Source organism: Xenopus tropicalis, chromosome 2, assembly GCF_000004195.4.
Source record: "Xenopus tropicalis strain Nigerian chromosome 2, UCB_Xtro_10.0, whole genome shotgun sequence".
In the NCBI taxonomy this organism is placed as follows: domain Eukaryota; kingdom Metazoa; phylum Chordata; class Amphibia; order Anura; family Pipidae; genus Xenopus; species Xenopus tropicalis.
This window is the reverse complement of record NC_030678.2, coordinates 148,209,991-148,230,091: the sequence shown is the minus strand read 5'-3', so window position 1 is coordinate 148,230,091 and position 20,101 is coordinate 148,209,991. Positions and strand designations below refer to the sequence as shown.

Here is a 20,101-nt window from a genome sequence, read left to right as displayed (position 1 = left end):
AGACAGTTTTCAAACCAATATTTTTTTATGGATTACTGGAAAACTTACAGAAATGCTGCCATAGGTCATAATGGTTACTCCACTTTAGAGTAGGTGCAAAGTTTTACACAAAGAAAACCCTAAGGCAAAATAGTAAGAAGCGCTAGTAAATTCCACAAAGACTCACAGTTAGGTACTCAAGGAAAACTATGTACTCAGCATTCCACAAATAGAAACAATACTTGCACTTGTGACAAAAATACAATTATAAATCATATTTTTCACACAAGACTCATTTGTATATCTGCCTGCCAGAATGAGACGTCTGCTGGAACAGCTTGTCCACTTTTGTCAGTGTCTGTCCATTAGAGTCAGTGTCTTTTGGGCGGATCTGCTTTATGAATCAAACTGTTTTATAGAATCTGCAACCCTTACTTAAGTAAGTGAAAGAATTCAAATTGTGAATTTTGTCATTAGTGTCAGATTGGGGTGCCAGGGGCTCACCAGAAAACTATAGACACCAGACCCACTCTCCAAACTATTTCTCTTCCTCTACTCACTTAACCTTTTTATTCTCCCAGTCTTTTCTCTGCATACTATAATCTATCCTTCCATCTATTTAGCCTCTTTGTTCCTATACAGAGAAAATAGGGCGAATGGTTAGGAATAGAAGGGCCCAATGACACCAGGGCCGGAACTAGGGGTAGGCAGAAGAGGCAGCTGCCTAGGGCGCAACGATTGGGGGGCACCAGGCAAGAGCCTCTCCTGCCTACCCCTAGTCTGCGATCCATTTCGCGTCACTTTGCATCGCATATTACCCCCCCCCCCCATCCCCACTCTCAAAACATACAGGTGGGGGGTGTGGGATTCAGGTGCAGGGCCGAGCTGGCCGACCGGGTTGCCTAGGGCGCCCTGTGGCATCACAGAGGATCATCCAACACTATGGGGATCATTTATAAACACTGCCAATGGCCAGTAACCCATGGTAAGCAATCAAATTGTTGTATTCATTATTTTACGTGCAGCTCGTGTGAAAATTACTGTTTGGTTGCTGTGGATTCCTACCCACGGGCATATTTGACCAGTGTTCATAAATGAGCCCAAATAATAATATGTCATAGCATCATCCCTTTAGCTTTGGAATAAAAGAAGCCAAAGACATGAATCCATATACAGGCATGACATCTATTTTCTGTATAAGGGGTAATTCTATCATTGGAAGCACCATTCCATATGGCTACTAGAACTCATTTAAAATGTTATGGACAAGAAAAAGCTAATACATTGGGGTTAGAGTTGCCACCTGGCTGGTATTTCACCGGCCTGGACGGTAAAAATAAAGCTTGAGTTCAATGTTATTGATAGGGAAAAATTATAAAAATATAGTAAGGCCGGTATTTTTTCTAAGAAAAGGTGGCAACCCTAATTGGGGTCCCAAATTGTAAGGACTTCCGCCATGAATTAAACAGCTAACTATTTGTCCCTGGCTGGTGCTCCTCTTTGGAAAAAAGTGGACCGACCCGTGGTTCTTTCCAGGCTTTACTATATTGTACATGTGCAAGTCTAGCAGCACCAGCCCAGGGAAAACAATACCATTTTCATTTTGACACCTTGAGTATTAGGTTTTTCTTGCCCTTTAAAACCCAATAGGCTTGTTTTGTCATCAATATGGATTCATGCAGCTTAGGTAGCATTAAGTACAAGAGACTGTTTTATTATTACAGAGAAAAAAGAAAATCATTAAAAAAAAATTGTTTGCTTAAATAGGACACCGTGGGAGATGGCTTGGAGCTTTCTGGATAATAGATCCCATACCTGTACTTTATTATAACAAAAACAGCACTTAATTATTTAGCTATACAGTTTAGTTCTGCGAATCCTTAAAAATGCATCCTAATTCTGGAGGGTTCGGTGAAGGCACAAACATCTGAAAAGATAAAGATTCAGTATGAAAGATGGAGAAGAATGAAGAGAAAAAATATAATTATATATTCATTATATATACTATGACTTATTTCTGGGAACTCACCATTTCCATGCTGGACATTTACAGGTGCGGAAGCCTGGAGCCTGTAAAAGAGTCATTTTTAGAGAAAATTGCTGTCTTTTTCTTATCTGAGTAATGCTGGTCTCACGCACTCACACATATACAGATTTATCTTACAGATGGGCTTCAACCAAATTGTATTTCAAGTATACGATCTATCCAGAATGCTGGGACCTGGGATTTTCTGGATGAGGGGTCTTTCAATAATTTGGATCTCCATACCTTAAGTCTGCCAAAACTCACACAGATCACACTCATAACAGATCTCATACATGTCTCCAATACAATCTATTTATCAGATAAATCCCTGGTCTGGTTGTTGCTTGGGGGTCATTTACTAAATAAGTTAAAAAAAGACACACAATCCACCATGTTTGTTTGCACTCTCTGCCTACACCTATTGGGTGGGCGATATCGGGCGAATTTAGGCTAATTCGGTTGTTTGGCCCTAGGTCCAAACAATCGAATTATAACGACAGCAATGGATGCAGTTGGTTCAATTTTTTAACCTGCCCGATCGATATCTGGCCAGTTTCAGGCCAGATGTCGGTCGGGCAGGTCCATCGTTGCTGCCCCTACACGGACTGATAAGCTGCCAAGTTGGTCTAAGGAACCGATAACGGCAGCTACAATCGGCCCGTGTATGGCCACCTTAACTTGCACATCATTTCCAATATGGTACAAGGTGCAGAGTTTTTTTATGTCCATTAGGGCTTTAGCAGTTTGTTATGGGGGTTATAGTAACTAACCCCATTCTTTACCAATGTCCAGCTTTGGTGTATATCTGATATCCTTCTTCCAACAGGCACAATGAGGCCATATATCTTTGCCAGCGTAGCTGAGTTGTCACATTCATTGATCAGTTATATTCAGGTCTGGCCTGGAAATCAAAAGGGGCCCTGGTATTTCCAGTTCACAGAGGCCCAAACATCATCCCTCCAGCCTAATAAATAGTGACTGTCAATGGCATCTTACACAGATTGCCAGTTCAGGTCTGGTCATATACCTTGGAACATACCCAAGCGTAACTGGCATTTGTGTTAATATTTTAATAGCAATGCATGGGCATGCTTAAAAAGCTAATTCAAGGTATTCTATCTATACATGTGGCACAGAGTTGGCACTCACTCATGGAGGCCCTGGTTGCTCTACGCATTTACCCTCATCTATCCAGAACCATGGCATGCATTTTAGCACAAAGGCAATAGCAAAAGGTGTACATGTATCACAGCCCTAATGGATTGTAATTACGGTGCTGGAAATCATAAATGTTTTATATCAAATCTGGCTGCTTGTTCCTGGCAAAGTATCCCCTCACCTGCTTTCTTCCCCCTCCAGGAGTAAATTGTAAGCAGCAATCTCAACATCCAACGCCATCTTCACGTGCAGTAGCTCCTGGTAGTCCCGCAGTTGCTTGGCCATGTCCTGTTTGGCTTTAAGAAGCACATCTTGGATCTCTGTAACCTTGGTATTGGCATCTACAATGGCCATGTTACTGTTGGTCTGTGCCAGGGACACATCTTGCTCTAGCTTTGAGCACTGAAAAAACACAGAGAAAACAGCAGGTGTTCAGTAAAGGCCATCCTTGGACTTATAATGCAGTTGTTTGCTTTCAAGAGTCTAATCTACTTCCCAGAAAAGCATCAGGTCCCATGTAGACACAAACATAGCTGGAGCAGCATATAGTCATGTTTCATTCCCCAGTGTTTTGGTTAGGGAATAAGTAACTGAGATATCAGTTCATACAGTATATATGTGATTCATGAAATACTGCTGTTTCACAGTTCCATATGATCCCTTTGGATCATGCCATAACTTGCACATCTTCAAGGGAAACAAGGGAGTGTTAGAGAGCCCTGTAAGTACAACACTCCCTTTAATCTACTCCAAGGTGAAGAGCCCAGATAATGCCACAAGTGCTCAATGGATGGTTATTAAGGAGATTAATGTTGCTTCCCTTAGGGGATGGATATGTTTGCAGTTGCCTGTGGCTCTCCATTTCACTAAGGTTCATTGGAAAATACTGTCCCCCTCTCCCAGTAGTTACACCTTTGTTGGATTAAAGTCTTTGAGCTCTCTATAGCCCATCTATAACCACTCTGTGTACATCCCCCCCCCCATGTGACCCTAGATTAAATAGTTAATAAATCCTCTTGGTGATTTTGTGGCAGGTAAAGGTTGTCTGTACTTTTATCCATGGATGTTAGGTGCCAATTTTGCATCATGGCCCCTGTTATTTTATTCCACAGTTCAGATGCAGGATTAGCAGCCTATTGTCTTTAGTAGCAGTTGCACAATCTCTTTCACAATTAGTAACAAGCAGATGAATTACTTAGTTACAATTAACTGCTCACCTGTTTTTGAATGCTTTGGATTTCTGACCGAAGGCGCTGAATCTTGCTGTTGAGATGGGTGATCTCGCTACGGCTGCTCTTTAGTTCCAGCTCATAACGGCCAACCCTTTGTACTCCTTCTGCCAACTGCAAAGTGATCGGTGCAGTTCAATTACATAACCAAGGGACAACACAGGTGATATTGAATTTTTAAAGAGACCTAGTGGTATATTTGGAGTTGAAGAAACAGTTCACCACAGTAAACTCTCCAGCTCTCTGTTCACTTGTATTGGATTTTTATTAGTATAGTTATTAAACAGTGAAAATATATGCCCATTTGGAGAACTGTGGTGAGCTCTATTTTCACTCTTTACTACATATCTCATTGGTGTGCATCAAATCTACCCTCTATCTCCAGAGGACTGCCAGTTTGGAATTTTTAGATAAGGCAGGCATCCCAACTGACCAATTGGAGCTGAATCCTTACATGAAATACACCACCAGAAAACCTTAGACCGTAGGCCCACTTTCTAGACCACCTTTCCTTCCCTGTTCACTCTCTTTCTTTAATTTCTTAATTAATTCTTTTTACATGTCATCTATCCTTTCCTTTATTGCTTCTGTTTTTCTCATACAGAATTGGTAATGGCCATGGTGTAGGCACACAAGCCAAATGGTTAGGAGCAGGAGAGCCCACTAACACCTGGGCCCCCCGGGGGTTTTCCTGGTATCCTGGTGGGCCAGTCCGACACTGATCATAATTGGTTTATAGACAATATTGTAACTGGCTCTTATTAGCTCTTGTGATTTGCACACACCTTGACAGATTTCTCAGTAGGGTTTGTTGGAATTATTGAATATTTTCATTAAATTGGCTAAGTTCAGTTTAGGGACAAAAAGTTATTTCATGGTTTATCCCGTGAAAACTTATGGAAGAGATTAAATTTTAAGAGAAAAAACGTTTCTCCTAATTCTATTCCAATTTTTCCCATAGACCCCAATAGAGTTTCCACACGATAAACCATGAGATACGTTTTTCTGAATTGAATTGCACCTCAAGTTGAATCTCGCCAATCAGTTTTCATGTGACAAACTTTTTTCTCACAAAACTGAATCTGGCCCAATGGGCATTTTACTATTCCTAGAACGTCAAACAGGCAGGTTTCTAGAAATCCTCCATTTATCCCAAAAAATTTAATTCTTTTTCTCCCCTTGCTAAAGAACCACCCAACCCCTTCTTGAAGCTATCTAATGTATGCAAATATTAAGATGGAACCTCCTTTCTTTTATTCAAAATGGGTGCCCACATGTTTGTTGGAAGGGCTTACTGGTAAATTAAGCATTATAGAGATTACTATATTATTCCCTTATATATTTATACATACTGTAGTTTTCATATCTCTCCTTAGCTCCTCTTCCCCAGTGTAAGCAACCACAACTTGACCAGTCTTTCCTCATAACGGAGGCTTTCCATAGATTTTACCTGGTTAAATGCCCTTTTTTGGACTCTTTCTATTTTAGTAACGTTCCTTTTGAGCACTGGATACCAAAACTGCATGGCATATTCTAGATGGGTCCTTAGTGGTTGCTGGCACCTCCTGCTGCTGACTGGCATTGATTGCTAAAGGTAAGTTTATTATCCGCAATTACCCCCAGGTCCTTCTCCATCAGTGATAAGTCTTAGTCCCATTAAGGGTTTAAGTGGTTTAGTGTAAAGGAAATATATTTGCTTGCATTGCATTAGGACTGTAAGTTATCAATACTCTTTTTTTCCAAGTAATATCCGGCCCCTATTGTGCGCTCATGAAATACCTTGTTTTTGGAGAGTGCCTGCGCCTCATCTCGGCTCCATGATGCTATGCGCTCATATTGCGCCTTTACTTCTTCCACAACCTTGTCTAGGTTTAGGGGACAACTCTGTTCCATGTTTACAAGCACTGATATGTCCCCTGAATCCTCCATCAATTCTTTAAGCTCCTACAGAAATATCACAAATAATAAAGTCCAAAAGATTAGCGGAAAAAGAGTTTTATGTTAACTTTTAGACTTGGTAGTGTTTTCCAGCTGTATCTAGTTTTAAAGAGAACATAGCTAATGCTAAATATGAGTTGGCCCCAAAGTCTTCCTTCTGACACATTTATACTTATATCTTTGCTCTAAAGGACACATGGATCTATATAATATATAGCATACAGTAATTTGGATCGCCATACCTTACATCTACTAATAAATCATGTAAACATTAATTAAACCCAATAGGATTGTTCTGCCTCCAATAAGGATTAATTATATCCCAGTTCGGATCAAGTACAAGTTACTGTTTTATTATTACAGAGAAATAGGAAATTATTTTAAAAATTTGAATTATTTGATTAAAATGGAGTCTATGGGAGATGACCTCGCCGTAATTTGGAGCTTTCTGGATAATTGGTTTCTAGATTACGGATCCAATACCTGTATTTCTTTAATGCCAAATTCTTCCTCGAATATGTATTTTAGGTAGAGTGTGTTAATTATCTTCAAAAAACGATGAGACCAAAGCAATGAAATCTTGCTTGTTGGAGGTGCACAGTACTGGGCAGATTTAATAACGTTCATATTTTATTTGTTTTCATGATTTGTGGGTTTTTTTGTGCTAAAACTCTGTGTAAAAAACACAATTTTTTTTGTGATTTATTAAGTGTAAAAATCACAAAACCCACTAATACAAAGCATTGCCATCCTTTACACTTCTTGTTTAATTTTCTTTATATCTCGATGAGTATAATGATGTAGACATAAAAGACCAATTGTAATTGCATATGCTATATTTGAAATGTACAAAAAACAAAAAACAAAGCATTGTCATCTAAAAGCTATTGAGATCATGTAGAAGTCAGTGGGAGTTGCCCAGGGCAAATTGTAACAGTCTTTATTTAATTTGTGCTTGTTGAGGTTTTCTGTTTTTTTTTGTTTGTAAGTCCATGAAGATTTGTGGAAAAGAAAAACAAAAAAATTAAAAAAGAAATAATGGTTTTAGTGTTCTTTTTTATTTTCGTTCCGCATTTTTATTTGTTTGTGCTTTTCATATTTGGATCTTTTAGTAAATGTCTAAACATATGTGGTTTTAGTGGAAAGTAGTTTAGTTTTGGTCAAAAACCACAATGTTAATAAATATGCCCCTATGTATATTTATATATAATTATATATAAATCAGCCTGAGGCTTCATCACCTGTTTGTAAACTGTTTTCATCAGATCGATCATCTCTTTAATGTCTTGCTTTCGTGTTTCCAGTTCAGTCTGTTCCAAACTGCGCCCATCTGCATCCTGTAGAAATAATCACAAGTATGTGTGTTGCACGGTACGTATTTACACACCATCTCAAAGCCAGACTTGCGGGTTCATTTACAAACACAAGTGTAAAATTCAGTATTACATACTTCTCTATATTTGCCCCTTGCACAAAAATACCAGTTGTGTTCTAAATAATGCCAAGTACAAGCAGATAGGGACAAAGGAGCCTTGGAATGACCAACCACCTGCTTTGAGGAGGGCTCTCTTTGCACTCTGCGCCTACTAGGGATGCAGTGAATCCAGGATTCAGCCAAGATCCAGGCTTTTTAGCAGGATTCGTATACAGCGGAATCCAAGTATCTGGCCAATCCTAAAAAAGTGACTTTTAGTCACGTGAAATCAGAGGAGCCGCCTCGCACGGCTCAAGGGCCAAAAATGCCTCTGGCTAACACCACTTCTGGCGCTGCAAGCAGCAGTGTACCGGAAATAATGCAACTGGTAAACACACACTAACTCACTATTTTGGCCTGCAGTGGTAGATCATATGCAAGTCACACCACCTGCTATTATGCTGGAATTCTAAGATGTGGGTAAAAAACTTGACCAGTTATTTACGACCACAAATGCAGTGAGCAAAATAAAATTTTGAGTGCAATCCCCATATCTTTTCTGTAATGCAGAGTTTTTTCCCCCAGAATTCCAAAATTAACACAATTCATTTGCACTTTGCTGTTAATCAGACACAATTGCACCGGCCTATTCTTTAGTTCGCTGCCCTATTCTTTAGTTTGCTGCGCTTATTGACACAGGGCACTTTCTGGTCCAGAGGTGGCAGTAACTCCAAGGTTCCTCTGTGTCAATAGGTGCAACTACACTTGGTTTGGGATGGAAGGCAGGAAGGACTGAGGATAAAGACATGGAAGTTTAAGGACGCAAATACCTGTAATGTATACGTTTTTACATGCTACTGACTGTAGGGAAATTTGTGGGACTTCCACTCTGTTTGTGGTTGTAAATGACCCCTATGGTAGCCCTTTAGCCTCTTCCATTTTGCCTCCTCCAAATCACCAAATAAAAGTCATTTATGATTTAAAAATATATTTTTCCCTTTCTTGAAACCAGTTTAAATACTTAATTCACAGATGAGCAATGAGCATTCACAATCACCTTCATAGCCTGCCCATACAGTCACTGTACCAGTATGCATACTATTAGATACTTCTGGCATGATGTAATCGAATGTCTTGTTTGCTCACATCTAGTAACCCATAGCAACCAATCACGTTTGTTTTAAAACAGCTGACCTGTAACTGCTACCTACTGTTTGGTTGCTATGGGTAACTGAACAAGTAGCAAACTTGACTTTTTAATTACTTTTTATTGGTGTTATTAAAAATAAGCTATAATTTGTATGCACATATATCTACTACAACTGTAGCTTTGATAACTGTTATTTTGTTATAGACTTTCAAACATAATGGCAACTCTTAGATTCTTACTTCACATTAAACATTTTGAGTTGTCGCACTGGCTGATTGGATATAGCATACGTTGTGTGAGAAAGTATGGGCCTTTTACATTGTGGATGAGGTTGATGGCCCCCGATACATAAACTTATTTGAGTCTTTGGCCAACTTGTTTATCTGTTTGTGAATTCAGTTGTGTCAATATTGTCCCAGAATTTCATTAACCAATGATAACAGCCCTCTTAGGGGAGCCCATTGATAGACAGGTAGTTAGATAGATAGCTAGATAGTTAGATAGATAGATAGATAGATAGATAGATAGTAGAAGTGACGATAGATAGATAGATAGATAGATAGATAGATAGATAGATGATAGATAGATAGATAGATAGATAGATAGATAGATAGATAGTGAAGTAAGCTTTGCTGGAAATCACAAAATTATATAAAATATATGCCATCATTGCCCCAGAGTTTGACCTTGCCTCAACTGGCAGGGAGCAACCAGTCCGCCTCTTTAAGAGCCCAATTTCCATGTTTTAAAATGAAAATTTGGTTTAGCTAGTGCAGAAAACGTGATAGCACAGCCCCAGAATCACAGCTGCCTCTTAAGGGAGTCAATTGATGGACACAGGCCGCCATCTGGGGGGCACACGGGGGACAGTCATCCCAGGCCCGAATGATTCTTGCTTTAAAGGGGGCCCGGCCATGATACAGTTTTTAGCTCAGGCCCCCATTAAATAATTATGGGCCCTGTCATTGGTTGTCAGTGGGTAATTAGATTGGAGTGAGGATGCAGGAGGAGCCGGAGGAAGCAAGAGGAAGCTGGGGGGGGAGCCGGAGGAAGCAGGAGGACGCTGGGGGGAGCAGGAGGACACAGGGGAGAGCCGGAGGACGTAGGGGGGGAGCTGGAGGAAGCAGTGTGGGAGCAGGAAGCATCGGGGAGCAGGCCGTAGTATGAGGACACTGGGGGTGACCACCAGTCTTTTAGGTGGTTCCTGCCCTGGCACCAAATCAAAACTTAACCCCTGGCCACCAATGTTTTAGGCAGCCGTTGCTACCAATGTTTTAGGGGGGCCTGGCTATCAGTGTCTGTGTATCCTTTGTACTGATGGGAGCAGTCACTGGGGGAAGGGCCATTGTTGGGCGTTGGCGTGGGAGGAGGGCCTGTGATTTCGGATGGCAGGCCTGGATGGACAGATAAATAGATGATAGATACACTGCATCTTCTTGATTTATTACCCATGCTAACCATCTAAAACTGGGCAAATCTGCTGTATACTGACTACAAAACCATCACTTCTGTGATACCTGGGTATTGTGCTGCTTAATCAGGGGTAATTCTTTTCTTTGTGTTGGGATATTTACTTCTATTACAGTATTAAAGCCAGATTAACAACGGAAAGCCTCTGTGATAATCATTCTTCTAGTGACCCTCATTATAAAACACAGGATTAACACCGCACACAGTAGAGCCAATGGCAACAACAGGACAGCCTACGATTCTTTTGTAAATACTTTCCCTTAACTATGCCTGATCACTTTCTGTTTACTTCTGATTCCTCCTTGTGGCACTGCGGTTGAAATTTGTTGAAATCTAAATAAACACCAGGGCTTCCATGCATGAGCAACTGCAGATAGATTTAGTCCTCAGGAGCCACATGTGCCAACAGTAACTGGTTGGACTGGTTTGCAGGGGAACTTTATAAAGCCTCTCAGTGTTCTTTATATGATATGACCTTATCTAAGGGAATGAGTGGTGGATTGGAGGTGAACTCTGTTTAACTGCAGATGAACCCAAGGGATGTGACTCCCAATATTTCTGGATTTGTGTGCCCCAAATGGGTCATTCCCCCACAATGAGCCAGATTCAGTTTGATAAGAACAGCGGTTTATCTCACTCACTATAACATGAAAACTGTATTAAAATCTATGGAAAAAAACTGGAACTTAATTAGGAGAAACTGAATCTCACCCATAAATTCTCACATGATAAACCATAAAATAGAACTGAGTCAGGCCAGTATCTGCCTGATGGGCTTACAGCCCTGACCTAGAGGATTTTATACCGATATTCTTCAAGTTATTATAATCACTTCTTTCACGTCCAGATTTCTTACATAAGTATAATTCCCATGGATTTTTCAAGGATATAATGTGCTCTCCCCACCACTACCTAACTGGGCCCAACTTCTGCATCTGGCAACTCCCCACCCGCCCCCATCATGACATCGGAGATGAGGACAGATCAGGTGCGGGTATATAAATAGATGTGGAGAGTTGGGTGCGGGTTTTGAACAGGTTTTTATAAATATTCTGACAATCCAGAAAGAAAAATGCAAACGCATATAATCGCGTTAAGTCATGTAAAACATTGTTAGCATGCAGATAGGTATCTGGTATGTACAGATATTTACAAATTTACCTTTTTGAGCTCCACAAAGGAATATTCCACATCCGTGCGACGGAAGAGTTCATCTTCAAACCTAGTAAAGTATTAAATTAGAAAATGTAAATAAGAGAAATTGATGCATCACAGTGGCACATCTCATATTCACTTCTGTATAGTGGCGCTCAGCGCATGCCTCCTGTACTGGAATTTACGCAGTGCCATCTTTTGACGCAGGGGAACCATCAGGCTATCGCTTCAAAAAATATGGCAGTTGTGTCCAAAATTGCACTTTGCTCACTGCAGTGCAGTAAGTAAATGACCCCTATGTTTTCTATTTGTGATACCTTCTCTCTGCTTATTAGTTAAAGCAGGGGTCCCCAACCTTTCTTACTCGTGAGCCAAAGTCAAATGTAAAAAAGACTTGGAGAGCAACACAAGCACCATAAAAGTTCATGGAGGAGCCAAATAAGGCCTCCTTATTGGATATTAGGGGCCTCTATGCACACTGTCAGCTTACAGGGGCTTTATTTAGTAGGAAATCTTGTTTTTATTTAACCAAAACTTGCCTCCAAGTCAGGAATTAAAAAATAACTACCTGGTTTGGGGGCACTGAGAGCAACATCCAAAGGGTTGGGGAGCAACATGTTGCCCCTGAGCCACTGGTTGGGGATCACTGAGTTAAAGTCATACTGGCCAGTACAAAGTTTTCATAGAAATGTGTGACATGCCTGCTGCTGATGGTGGTTTAGAACTGGACGCTAAGATGAAGACCTGAATCTGCTATTCGGCAAAACTGCAACATATAAATACCACTTGAAAATATATACAATTCAAAATTATGGGTCTCATTTATGGAGTGCAGAAAAAAAAGGCAGTAAACCCGGCCCAGACTTTGAGCACAGATACCTGCTGCACTTTTCCCTATTGCATACATTGCTGCCTGCGTTAGGCAGTGCTGCATTCATAGGGGACTGGTGCAAGCGGGCATGTAGATGTTCCTATCCTGCCGCCTACTCACCCCCTCACTTGTGTAAGTTAAGATGTACCAGTTAATGAGCACCGGCAGGCACAGTGTGTAAAGGAACCTTGACCATACACACCCACTGGCCAACTCTAGTCTGAACTCACTGGCCTTGAACTTAATGAAAAATGCAATAATGAATGAACGTAGATATACTTGTACAATATTTTAGCAGCAACAGTTCCATTTTAAACCACAAAGGTTTTCATCTGAGATTCAGGCAGCATGAATTTCAATTGATTCCAATTTATAATTACAATCATTGTATTATATAAAGGCTATCTGTTATCTTATTGCCTTGCTGGATGAATGAGAAACCCCATATATAAGCATATTATCGAAACTATATTAGAGCTTGTGGAGCACATTACATTTATAGGCATACAAATCCTTAATGTTTTGCTGTTGCTTCCCCTTTAAGGGAAGGTTTCCAAAGCCTTGAGAGATGACTTTCTCATGGAGACAAACCTACAGTATATGTTCAAACCAGGCCTGGACTGAGAGGCAAAATAGGCCCTGGCATTTTCAGTACATAAAGGCTCATACAACCCCCTAGGCCATGGCATTTTCAGTACATAAAGGCTCATACAACCCCCTAGGCCTTGGCATTTGCAGTACATAAAGGCTCATACAACCCCCTACCAGGCTGCTAAATAGTGACTGTCTGTTGCATCTTACAGCAGCCTCTCTGCCATTTGCTAGAATCTACACATTGCCAGTCTGGGCCTGGTGCAAACCATTTCAATAACCCCCACACTGTGCCTCCTACATCATTGGGCTCCAGTGCGTATTTCAAGTGATGAAACCAGCTTCTGGGCATGCTGTCAGAGTAAGTAATGGCACATAGCTCCATTTAGAAAGAATCTGGTACAAGGGTACACAACATTTCTGAAGAACAACCCTCCCTGGGTCAAAGGCTTACAGAATTGCATATTTCCCATTCTTTCCCATTTCTGTGGTAAACTTTTAGTATGTTATAGAATGGCCTATTCTTAGCAACGTTTCAATTCTGCATTCTTTATTTTTTTCAGTTTTTGAATTATTTGACCTCCTCTTACAGCTTTTAAATGGGGGTCACTGCCTCCCTAGCAGCCAAAAAAACCTATTGCTCTGTGGGGCTAAAATTATTTGTTACTTTGTATCACTTGTTTTTGTCTCTTGTTCAAACCACTGCCTGGTTGCTAGGTTAAAGAGGTTCTGACACCAGAAATGAAACCTTTTATTTCCATATATCATAACATTGTCTTTGCATGTTATTTATAATTTTGCCATTAAAGTATTTGCCCAATGCTTTTTACATTCCCTATCTGATCCCCCATGTTTCTCTATGAGGGGGCGGCCATATTTGTGTGGCTGTTAGCATTGGAAGCTATAACTGACAGGCTGAGAAGGGACAGTCACGTTGGCAAAACAGTCAGGTTTAGGAACTTTAAGTACCAATTACTTACAAAAGCAACCCTATCAGTGAAAAACCATCAACGTGACCTATAGGCAACTTTTAATGTACATCCCTATCTTGAAAAGTAGTTTTTTGGTGTCAGTATCACTTTAAATTAGGCAACCAGATAGCTGCTGATTTTCCAACCTGAAGAACTACTGAACAAAAAACTAAATAATGTAATATCTCTACAGCATACAGGGACCAGTTATCCAGAATGCTCGCCACCTAAGGTTTACCGAATAAGGGGCATTTCTATCATTTACATCTCCATACTTTGTCTACTAAAATATAATTTAAACATTAAATAAACTCAATAGGATGGTTTTGCCTTTAATAACGATAACTTATACCTTAGTTTATTACAGAGAAAATAATAAAAATTAGAATTATTTGCTTAAAATTAAGGCTCTGGGAGATAGTATTCCCATAATTCTGAGCTTTTGGGTAACTGGTTTCCAGGTAACAAATCCCATGCCTGTACTAACATTTAATTTAAAAGTAAACAACCCTTTAAAGATGTACCTGAAATATTTCCCTTTGGAACCCCACAACAAACCACCGTTAACTTTTCCATCATGGGTCCTTATGCTGCAAACCACACTGAAGTCCCTGTTAAGGTTAATGGCATTGTATAACTGCCAATCAAAGATATCATTTAGAACTGGGTATCTAACAGCATCAATAGAAGGACAATATCAGGTCTGAAATAAATGGCCAACAAAATTCTTTGTACCTATAAACAAGTTTGCCATGTAGTCATGACGTCTCTTCCGAGAAAGAATCTCATAGCCCTTTTTTTAGATAAAATGTGTACGTGAAAATTTTGAAGTCCTTCCCAGCAATTTACTGTTCCTATATATAACCAATACATGGTGAATCATTCTTGGAAATGGTTGTAATTATAACATATTGGTGTCCCAGCTCCTCACCAGGCACAGTAAGGTCTCTACCATGTGACAACAGGGTTATTATCTGTAATTACTTTGGCAAATCTAATTTTGCTATCAACAGGGATGACATGTCTGATAGTTCTTGAGGATTGAGATACCTTTCCATCATTGAAAAAAGCAATATATAACAATCACTGTTTAGAAGAACACCCAACCGACTAATGGAGGTTCTATCTAATAATATTATCTGAATCTAACAAAATAAAGGGGTCAGGCACTGGTAAGTCACGTGAAGACTTCATTAGGTCAATGTGAATTAGATCACTAACCTGGTAGGGCTTTTAGTTGGGACAAAAGGCTGGTACATTGTAGATGAAGGGAAAGTACTATAGGACAACATTCTGGTTGTATCAATGCTAATATGATTGTTGTGATTGGATGCATTAAAAGGCTTGCTAATCAGTTCTGGTATCAAACCACATTGGGGCTCTAAAGCTCTAGCCATACTGAACATGTTCATGGGTATAGGCACATTTGTGTCTCTTGGCTAATTATCGTGATTGGATGCACCATAAAGACTTACTAGTAAGTTCTGGTATCAAACTACATGGGGAGCCCTAAAGCCACTAACCATGCTGAACTTGCTGACTGTGCATGGCCAGAAAAGAAATATCACAAAGGGGGCATTAATAGTTTCAGTTATATTGGACTAAAGGTTGCATAGCCGGGACCAATTACCAGGGCCTGATAAGATTAGTTAAAAACCAAAACTTACACAAATTACACAAAAATTCTCATTAAAACCATATGTTTCTGATGGAACAGCAATAACTACCAGCCTCAGGGCAGCTGTTTGAAGATTTTTGATCCTACTGGCATGGATCACAACTGGTACATCTACATAAACCCTCTCAGAAGATCTACTGCCCAGTGTCTTTGATTATTTATTGGTGGTATTGTTTTGTTTTTGATCAGTTCCTTGATCAGACCAAGGACCATGGCAGCTTCCATGATATGAATGCAAATATGCAGAGAAGGAATGCTGTCCCATTATGTTTTTATCTTTTATCTCACTGGTATGGGGGCCATAAATGGAAACCAGCCTTGCTTCACAGTCAGGGTATATTTTAAAAAGTTACAGTGGCTAAAAGGTTTGTAAGGGACTGTGATCTCAGATGGAATTCAGGAGAACCATGGGTCTATCTCTAATGTATCTATGTAGCATGGCACCATGGTTAGTTTGATTCTAGGCTATACACAATGTACAAGGAGTGACTAGTTGCCACTTATTACATTACTAAGATGAGTGAGGCATTTAACAAACAAATGTGCAGATATATTTCACTATAATATTTGTATATAGTGTAGCACTGTTGTCAGTAAACTGTTAGTGTACCGTTAGCAGAAAAAGCGATGAACTGTAAAGACTTCACTGATAAAACCCAACCCAAATGCCAATTAAAGCAAGTCTGCTAAACTTGGCTTTTGTCTCGAAGGCTATAAATCAGTATGGACTAATGGCTGCTTACAAATTATTGGGCTGTCATATCATAGCATGGTAACAAGGCTTTAATATTTGTAGGCTGACTAAAAGAAGATATACAGTATGGCCATGTTTACTAATGATTAGTGATGAGCAAATTTTTCCACCAAACTTGGATTTGCTGTGAAATTCCGCATTTTGTGATTGGCGAATTATTTGTGTGGTAGGCGCAAGTTTCGCTAATTTTTTGGCAAAGTGAAACAGGACAGATTTGCTCATCACTAGTTACATATCTAGATTTTTGCTATTTGCCTGTTCAGAAAATTGTTTTAAGTTTTTTCAGCATCTTTTCTACTGTTCCCCCATTTATATCACTAACATTTGTTCTCTAGATCAGGTCTGGACAAAACTTAAGGAATATTTATGACAACCCTGGACCGAAGTGCAAGAGCATTAGGGGGTACAAGAGTGCATGCAGAGAGTGTGAATATTGTGCAAGTTAGGGAGAGGAATATGGGACTCCTACACTCCTCCTCCTGCCCAACCCTCACGAATACGGCTGGACATTTCACTTTTAAAAAAATGGCACCTGGTTTTTGAACCCCTTTGCACCCTGCCTCCACTTCGTAAATTACCACTCTTATCATTTTCTATGCGAGGCAGACAAGAGCAGAAAATTGTCATCACTGTGTTGTTAGAAACACTCCAGTGATATTTCCATTATCATACTGACAACTATTTAAAGCTTTTGGAGATATGCTTTAAAAAGTTAACATAAAAGTACATTATAAAATTGGTTATAGAGCTATAAAAATATAATCTACTTTCATGTTTTAAAAACAGGCCCGTAATTCCACTTTATAGAAATACATTATGAAACCAGCCATTTTTTATGGTTTTCTGGTATTAAAACTTTGCCTTTATGATTACACAGATTAGCATATTATTGTTGACACTGGACTGCATCTTAAGGCTGCCATACAGGGGCCAATCCCATGTGCAATCGGACTGTTCAGCCTGTGGGCCTATTAGCCAGATAGATTGCAAGGGGCCATACATGGAAAGGCAGCCTTTTTATTGTTCTGATTCATGGGTAGGCAGCCTGAATGATAGGAACAGCTGGAAATGAAGAGAAGCTGTGGAACATGTTCAGTTCCATATCTTCCCAGCCATAATGGCACATATGGTGCACTAGCAACATATCTGGTCTCTAAACCGACCAGTGCCATGAGGCAAAGTGAGTGCCCTGCAAGTTACCAGGAGTGTCGAAATTACACTCTTGGTAACGAATTTCGACTTTTTACTGCAGAGAGCGCAATCACACTCTCTGCATTAGCGATGCAGTACCCCCTTGACCAACTCCAAATTTCTGAACTTGGTAGATTGAGGGGACCCCCTCAGGGTGGACTGGGGTTCAGAAATGCCCATGCATAGTAAGTGGATATTGGTTTTAGTGAGGAGCAATGTTTTTCGCCAGGCATGATTTGTAGTGAAATTCCGCATTCCGCCATTGCTGAATTGTTTTGCTAAACGTCTGTAAAATTTTGCGGTGTCAAAAAAGTCGCGCGGTACCCGCATTTAGTGAATTTTCTGCTGTTTCGCAAATTTTTCCACATTTTTGTGAATTTTCGGGGGAAGCAAAATGGGACAGATTTGCTTATTACTTATTGGTTTGAATTGGTGGGCTGCCATACAGGTATTGCAAATATTCTTTTTCATGTGATCTTATTGGCACCTGTTTGGCCAGCTTTGGTTTAATTCTATGACCATTAGACCTATATGTATAAAACATTAACACAAACCAACAGCTCATTTTACTTTTAGTTTTAGGCTTGGGGCTGGAATAAAAAGAATGCTTGTTACTTCTATGCAATGTTCTACATACAGTAATGCACCACAACACTGATTTTACATTGAGCTGGGCCTAGGGTTGCCATCTGTTTAGTCTTGATTAGGCCTGTTCATAACCCAAATGCCACAATTGTCTCAATTGTCTGTTTGGGTTTCAGCCTTGTAAGACTCAAATAATAACCTTGCTAATAACCAGCTCTGATGCCATGGCCTGCCCCAGGAGTCACAAACCTGCCCCCATATATAATGACCCTATCCCTATATGTCACTTCTCTTGACCAATGTCACAATCCCACCCTTTTGTTTTTGCAGAGGCAGTGGCAACCCTAGCTGTGCCCAACCACACCCATGAGCACCCCAACTAACTTGTCTTTCATATCATTGACCGAATCCATCATGTCCAGCAGCTGCCTCTGTGTTTGGTGGTTATTCTGCGTAACATTTTTCACTTCCCCTAGGAGACGACTGATATAAGACAAGTACTGAGGCTCCAGATCAGTTTGGGTGGTTTCTTCTGTTTGAATCATTGACCAGCGACTCTCCAAAATCTCCCGCTGTTTCTCCAAATATCTAATCTGCAATGAAGGATGAGCTAATTAATTACCATAACTGTTCTTCTCTGTCTTCTCTGTACATGGCATGCTGTTATCAAAATGTCACATCTACCCACTAGATTCCAGCCCAGCCGCTCTATGTACTGCATGCTAACTTGCTCGTAGGCCTCTCCATAACATCACATGGTGACTTCTCCAAAGCACTCTCATCTCTCCCCATTTCACAGCCCTTTATAAAATCACATACAGTCTCCATTTCTATAAATCAGTCATCAACAAAACCCCTAGCCGTCACGCTGGATGGGATATATTGCAATTTTAAAACCACTGACTTACACCTTGATCTCTGAAGAACCTTTACATGATCCTGTGCTAGAACATTTTCTATCATCTTTGAAATCTAGTCATTTCATGTTTTTAGAATTATTGCAGAACTATTGCATGCGTGCATAATTATTTTATACATTCAGCTAACTTTTTGCAAATCTTGGCCACTGTCCATTCCCTATTCATGTGTTAAATATGCCTCTTCCTCACCATGTTTGAGCCTTCATATAAAGATATATGCGGGCACCCAGAGAAAGGTTTATATACTCGTGTAATAGTGGTAAATACTATATGTGCTAGAACCATACTGGCCATTCTTTTACCTTTGTTTACAGGTTGGTTACCGTGATCCTTTTCATCCCAGTACTCACCTTGTCATTGAATGTTGCCAGTGCTGCTCTAAGCTTTGTCTCCGCCTCCTCTGAGTGCAATGAAGAATGGATGTCAGAGGTTATTTTGAGTTTCGATTCAAAAGTTTCCTCTAAGAGAGTTGAGTGATTGCCATTTGTAGCACTAGAAATGACCTGGCAACTCACTGATGGAGGGGGGCTGGGAAAGAGGCTTTCCCTCACCACCATATCTTCTTGTTGCCAAACAGAGAAAGTATGGCTGGATTTCTGAGCGTTAGAAGCCATGAAGGCAGGTTAGCATAGACACTGGGAGATTTAGAAAATGTCTCTTGTCGTGTGAATATCCCGAGGAGAATTCTCTTTCCACACTGGGAGCACACAAGCTGGGTGTGCCTGTATGATAGAGGGTGAGGCTGCAATTACCGACTGCCTAAAAAATACAGCGGGGTGTAAGCTGTGTAGTATGCTAATGTAGCCGTATGCCTTAACAATGAGGCAACTTAGTTATACATATGTATCGTATGTACACAGACCAATCCGAAGAGACGGCAGAACATATACACACACTCTTTGTTAGCCAGACTCCTGCACATACAAAGCACACAGCACAACAACAACACAGAGCGTTTAAGCTCAGCAAACATGCCCAAGCAGGCACTCTCATTCTTCTCAAAGGAACCACAGAAATTCTT

At 40.2% G+C, this 20,101-nt stretch overlaps 1 protein-coding gene across 1 annotated transcript; it reads right to left on the bottom strand.

Annotated features, from left to right (window-relative positions):
* Positions 1-1,672: 1,672 nt before the first annotated feature.
* Positions 1,673-19,694, bottom strand: krt80 (keratin 80, type II). Its single transcript, NM_001170511.1, is given in 9 exon segments — positions 1,673-1,906; positions 2,009-2,049; positions 3,345-3,565; positions 4,381-4,506; positions 6,172-6,336; positions 7,572-7,667; positions 11,526-11,586; positions 18,545-18,753; positions 19,431-19,694. Coding segments are annotated over 9 exon segments (1,230 nt in total). The 3' UTR covers positions 1,673-1,859.
* Positions 19,695-20,101: the final 407 nt, after the last annotated feature.